This window comes from Vitis riparia, chromosome 1 (assembly GCF_004353265.1).
Source record: "Vitis riparia cultivar Riparia Gloire de Montpellier isolate 1030 chromosome 1, EGFV_Vit.rip_1.0, whole genome shotgun sequence".
NCBI classification, from domain to species: Eukaryota; Viridiplantae; Streptophyta; class Magnoliopsida; order Vitales; family Vitaceae; genus Vitis; species Vitis riparia.
In genome coordinates this window covers 11,185,654-11,191,653 of record NC_048431.1, presented here as the reverse complement: position 1 = coordinate 11,191,653, position 6,000 = coordinate 11,185,654, and the positions used below count along the sequence as shown (strand labels likewise).

At 36.1% G+C, this 6,000-nt stretch overlaps 1 protein-coding gene across 1 annotated transcript; it reads left to right on the top strand.

Annotated features, from left to right (window-relative positions):
• Positions 1-1,416: 1,416 nt before the first annotated feature.
• Positions 1,417-3,340, top strand: LOC117904554 (glycerol-3-phosphate acyltransferase RAM2-like). Its single transcript, XM_034817264.1, has 2 exons — positions 1,417-2,028; positions 2,441-3,340. Exons 1-2 carry the CDS (start codon positions 1,417-1,419, stop codon positions 3,338-3,340), a joined length of 1,512 nt encoding a protein of 503 aa, XP_034673155.1.
• The last annotated feature ends 2,660 nt before the right edge of the window (positions 3,341-6,000 follow it).

Here is a 6,000-nt window from a genome sequence, read left to right as displayed (position 1 = left end):
AACTAAAGTCTAACCTACACATCAAAATTCATATTCCCCCATAATATATATATATATAAGGAGAAGTATCAAATCAAAGTAACAAAATTTCAATTCAAATCAAAACTACGCTTTTTCGTTTTCGCAATCCATCTCCAAATCAAAACTTCAATCAGAAACCTTCTGGTGCTTCATTTTTTGTGAGGAGAGCGATTGAGGTTAGGGTTAGGGTTAGGGTCTTGGTGTCATTCCATAGAGGAAAAAATTAGGTTTCCAAGAGGGTGATGATCTTTGATAGAATCTTGAGGACTGAGAATTGCAACTATCATTAATGAAAGAGAGAATGCAATAGAGGAAAATTGGATGATGTGATAATAGAAAATTGAAACTATGAAGATTTTGCAATAATTGGATTTTAGGGTTGGGGGAAGGAAGAATTGAAACTATGAAGATTTTGCAATAATTGGATTTTAGGGTTGGGGGAAGGAAGAAGAACGAAGATGAGAGGTTTTAGGGCTTTGGATATTTTAAATGACATTCTTACCCTTGCTTATTAAGTTCACATGGCATTTCCATCCAATCAAACTAGCAACATCCAACAAAAAATGCATGTGCTGGTCTTTGAAAAGTTTAGAGAGCAATTTCTTCGATTTTAAACCTAAAAGGGTAATATGCAAAACTCTATATAGGTTTAGGTGCATTTACTCCGGAAAGAAATATGCATTAATGAGCAACAAAATTTCCAGCACCGATCAGCTGAAGCACTTGAATGAAAAAAGGCCATACTAATTTCTTTGATGTTTGAAGGTAGATTTGAATTTGAAAAGACAAAAGGGTAGTAATACGAGTGTACGGGGCAAGGCCACATTAATTTCTTTGACGTTTGAAGGTAGATTTGAATTTGAAAAGACAAAAGGTTAGTACGAGTGTACCGGGCATGCAGCTGAAGCCGGTGGAGGGATAGAAAACAACTTTCAATTGCCATAAAGTGATAGACTTATTATTGTAGGACTTAAATTAAGACATATAAAGTTGAAGTCGGGGGATAATAGAAAACAACGTCCGATATTCCATGTCTCATTACTACAGGCTTCAAAAAAAGGGCATGCAATTACATAACAAGAAAAGAGCGGATATAACTAAGACAATAAATAGAGCATACCCCTATTAATTTAATTGTAATATTCTGTTCCTTCAGAAACAAGAATCACCAGGGCCTCGGTTTTATCTGGCTTTCGATGCTCTTTTGGAAGTCTTTACTTCCTATACTCCTTGACACCCTCACCTTTTTGCGCTTCCATTTTTTGTCTTTCTGTTATTATCTCCCTATATATAGTCCAACAGGAAGGCACCAAATCACAATAGCTTCTCTCCCACTTGAGGTCTTCCTCTCCCTCAAAAGATTGAGCCACTTGGTTGGGTTTAATCTGATTCCCCATGGCTGTAACTACCTTTCCAACTGTGGACCAGTGTCAATCCATTGGCCGAGAAAAGCACACTGTGGTTGCGGACATGGATGGAACCTTGCTTATTGGCAGGAGCTCCTTTCCTTACTTTGCTTTGGTGGCTTTTGAGGGGGGAGGTGTTCTAAGGCTGCTCTTCCTGCTCTTGGCTTCACCACTCGCTGGACTTCTTTACTATTTTGTGTCGGAGTCTGCAGGAATCCAGATTCTCATCTTTGTAACCTTCGCCGGGATGAAGGTGTCAGACATTGAGTCAGTTGCTCGTGCAGTGCTGCCCAAATTTTATTTGAGCGATCTCCATCCCGAGTCATGGCGGGTGTTCTCATCATGTGGAAAGCGTTGTGTTCTTACCGCAAACCCCAGGATAATGGTTGAGGCATTTCTGAAAGATTTTTTGGGAGCTGATTTAGTTTTGGGGACTGAGATAGCCACTTATAAGGGTAGGGCAACTGGGTTTGTTTGTGATCCAGGTGTACTTGTGGGCAAGAACAAGGCATATGCTCTCAACAAGACTTTTGGAGAGACCCAGCCTGAGATTGGGCTGGGTGATCGTCACACTGATTTTCCCTTCATGGCTTCATGCAAGGTTTGCAACATTAATAATTCCTATTTCCACTGGCAACAAAATAGTACGGTTACATATCATATAATGTCAAATTCTACTATATTAAGTTACTATCGAACCTAACCTCCTAGTACGTAAATAAAGTTCGATAAGACCTAAAACTGCAACTCACTATATCTTCTCAAGATTCATGATCATGGACTGCACTTGCATGCTCTAAGTTTGCGCTACAAGTTTTGACATGACTAAAGTTGTACTTGATACGAATTCAAAGTTTTAATTTACATCGATCATATATGACAAACTGTAAGATCACTACGAGGAGCTCCAAATTATTAGAAAGAAGGCTTTGTTGAAATGAACTATACATTGAAAATACAGTTAGCTGGACAAAAATTTTGTGACTTGCTAACAAACAACATTGAAAACGCAGGAGGGCTATATTGTGGCAGCCAAACCAGAGGTTAAGGCGGTAACAAGTGACAAGCTTCCCAAGCCCATCATCTTCCACGACAGCCGCCTCGTCCAAAAGCCAACTCCTCTCACGGCACTCCTCACCCTTCTCTGGATCCCCATAGGCTTCCCACTCGCATGCTTGCGAATCGCCGCTGGCTCACTCCTCCCCATGCGCATTGTCTACCACGCTTTCTGGGCACTGGGTGTCCGAGTCTCCGTCAAGGGTTCCCCACCTCCTGTTGCCAAAAAGTCAATAGGCCAGTCAGGCGTGCTATTCATCTGCTCCCACCGAACCCTCCTTGACCCAATATTCCTCTCCGCAGCGCTCGGCCGTCCCATTCCTGCAGTCACGTACTCCGTCTCCCGCCTCTCCGAGTTAATCTCCCCTATCAAAACCATTCGCCTAAGCCGAGATCGAGTCACAGACGCAGCTATGATAAAGAAACTGCTTGAAGAAGGTGACCTAGCTATTTGCCCGGAAGGAACCACTTGCCGTGAGCCTTTCCTTCTCAGGTTCTCAGCATTGTTTGCTGAACTGACTGACCAGCTTGTTCCAGTGGCTATGATGAACCGCATGAGCATGTTCCATGGAACAACAGCAAGAGGGTGGAAAGGGATGGACCCATTTTTCTTCTTCATGAATCCAAGCCCAGCGTATGAGGTAACGTTCTTGAACAAGCTGCCCCTGGAACTTACTTGCAGTTCGGGGAAATCTAGCCATGAGGTGGCCAACTACATGCAGAGGGTGATTGCTGCCACTCTTTCCTATGAATGCACTAGCTTTACCAGGAAAGATAAGTACCGAGCACTCGCTGGAAATGATGGGACCGTGCCCAAAAAACCTCTGCTATATCCCGACAAAGTCATGGGATGCTGATAGCCTAATGCTCTCTCTTAGTTTGATCCTTTTCAAAAAAAATAAATAAATAAAACAAAACAAAACAAAAACCTACAAAATATATAGCTTTACCTCAAAAGGTTTTAATTAATGGGGCACTCTTGCCTTGATGAAAAAGTCACCTTGTCCTTACCAAAGTTGTGTTTATTGATTGAAAATAATTTCTAGATTGTAATGCTATGATTGTTAATTTGATCGAGCATTACTGATTTGAGAGATAAAATATTAAACAAATGATCAAACTTATCTAGAAATATGATAGAATGATTCAAATCCAATCCAACGAGCATTGAAATTACAAATTCATTTGGACACGTTCGTGTGTATGTGTGTATATATATATATATGGGATGGAATATTTACAGAATCATTATGAATATGATCAAACCTTATTATATGGTATTTACACGAGATTCCCCGTGTCTAATGTGGAGGCAATTAAAAAATTTGCATACCTAGAGATATAAACTACAAAAAGTCGGTCAATTCAACTTTATCATACCAATTTTTCATGAATACTTAATTTTTATTAACAATATTACTTCAACAAACAACTTCCTTAGACATTGATTTTTTTATATTAAAGTTAACCATTTTAAAATTAATTTTATTTAATTTTTATTAAGATATAATTTTTATTACTAGTTGACCATGAGATGAGACTCGTCAAACATCTATGTGATAGAAACCTTAGGTAGGTTTTAGGAGACGAAAAGGGTTGGGTTAGCAAGAACCTAACCTAAGTTGCATTTCATCAATAAAAGGGTATGTCGCTTCTAGTCGAAATCAAAAGTGTATGGTCAGCTAACTTTGTTGAATGCACCCTTATTGACTCACTTGACTAGCTTCCTTCGTCTTTTCTTGCCTAGGGAACACTCAGTTAGTATTTTGTAGAGATAGTCAAAAATAATAAAAAAAAGTGATCAAGCGTGGGCACTCAAAACATTAAGTGTGTAGTTTAGAAAGAATTCAGCCTAGAGCTCTCCATCTGACTACTCCCATAAAATGATCAAGATAAAATTGTCTTTCGCCTAACTCTTGCAACAATTTAGGAGGTTGATGACAAATTAGAGTTAGTGGTTGTGAGCTAATAACAAGAACTTATCCCATCAATTCAACTTTATCATATAGATGAACAAAATCCCTAATAAGGTAAGATCTAGTTTATATAGCTAGTTTATAACACTATACCCTATTAAAAATTTTGAATCTAGTAAAGATGAGCGTGCACTATAAACATTTTAGAGTAATGGAGGAATCGTCTCACCAATGAAGGAAGAGAAAATCTAAAATCAACATTAAATTGCTCTTTGACGAAGTACATGGTTTTAACTAGAGAGCCAGCTATGGATAGAGCTTCAAAAGAGTCCTATGGGAAGCAAACACCCACTGTGTTTCATATCGCAAATTTGATGTCAAAGTCATCTAAAGAGAGATTGTTTGTCGAACAAGCAACATAACTCTTGCCTAACCAAGAATCATTATCACAAGAGGTCATGTTGTCACACCCCAAATTCTAAAACTATGGTTGAATTATAATATTAAAAAGTTAAATCATGATTTTAGAATAACAAATGTGAATTAATGAATAATGATATAATATTTATAATACAATATGCTAATAATTTATTTTTTTAATTTAGAAATTCTAGTTATATTATACAAGTAACAAAGTTTTTTTTTTCAAAAACTTAGTTATTTACCATTGCATTTTTTAATAAAAATAATATTAAACTTTATTTTAATTTAAGATTTCTTTTTGTTAAAAAATATAGATAACATGGTTCAATGGATGGAGAGTTTTTAGGTATATCATGTATGTTATCTTAACGGTGCAGAAATTTCACTAAGTATGGAAAATAGGTCACTTTAAAAAAATTAAAATAAAAAGTTGTGGATTTTTTTTTTTTCACATTAGTGATATTGAAAATAATGTTTTGGTATTTTATCTTTGATAATTTTACTTAAGCGAACTTTTTTCAAAGAAAATTCTTTAAAAACTATCAATTTATAATTGAAATTGAAAAATCAGATTTTGATTTACTCAGAATTAGCTTCTTAAGCATTTTATTGAATTTAACTAAGGGTATTATGTTATTTACATTATAAACTTAAAGTAAATGGAGATATAAATGATAAAATAATAAATGAGGACATTTAATTAAATATAATGTTGAGTGTATAACTATGTTGAGGTGTTGAGGTAAAAGTGGTTGAACTTAAGTAACTAAGCTAATAGGTATACAAGTTGAGAGGTGTGCCACTAAGTTGCATACCACTTAAGTTGTGTACATTATGCTTAAAAGAATCTTATGCTCCTTAGGAAGAATGGCATACCTTTACTAGCACAACTCAACTTGATACACCCAATACCTCTGCCAAACCCTAAAACTTCCCTATTTTTTCATAATTTCTTTATTTTTTTCTATACTTAGAACTTCAAAAAATTAACTTCAAACTTTTATTGAATAATTTTAAACTTTAAAAACTTATTTACAACTAAAGATCTAGATTTCCATAATCAAAATCAAATTTATATATCTCCAAAATGATGAACCTTCACCTAGCTCCTATAAAGAGTAATTACTTTTATGAAGTTATGATTACAACCCTTTATTCCTTTCATTTACAACAACCTA

Bases quoted from the DNA above. Each gene is read 5' to 3' on its own strand.
- LOC117904554 (XM_034817264.1), top strand. From the start codon at position 1,417: ATGGCTGTAACTACCTTTCCAACTGTGGACCAGTGTCAATCCATTGGC. The intron at 2,029-2,440 runs GTTTGCAACATT...TTGAAAACGCAG, and splicing joins CCTTCATGGCTTCATGCAAG to GAGGGCTATATTGTGGCAGC.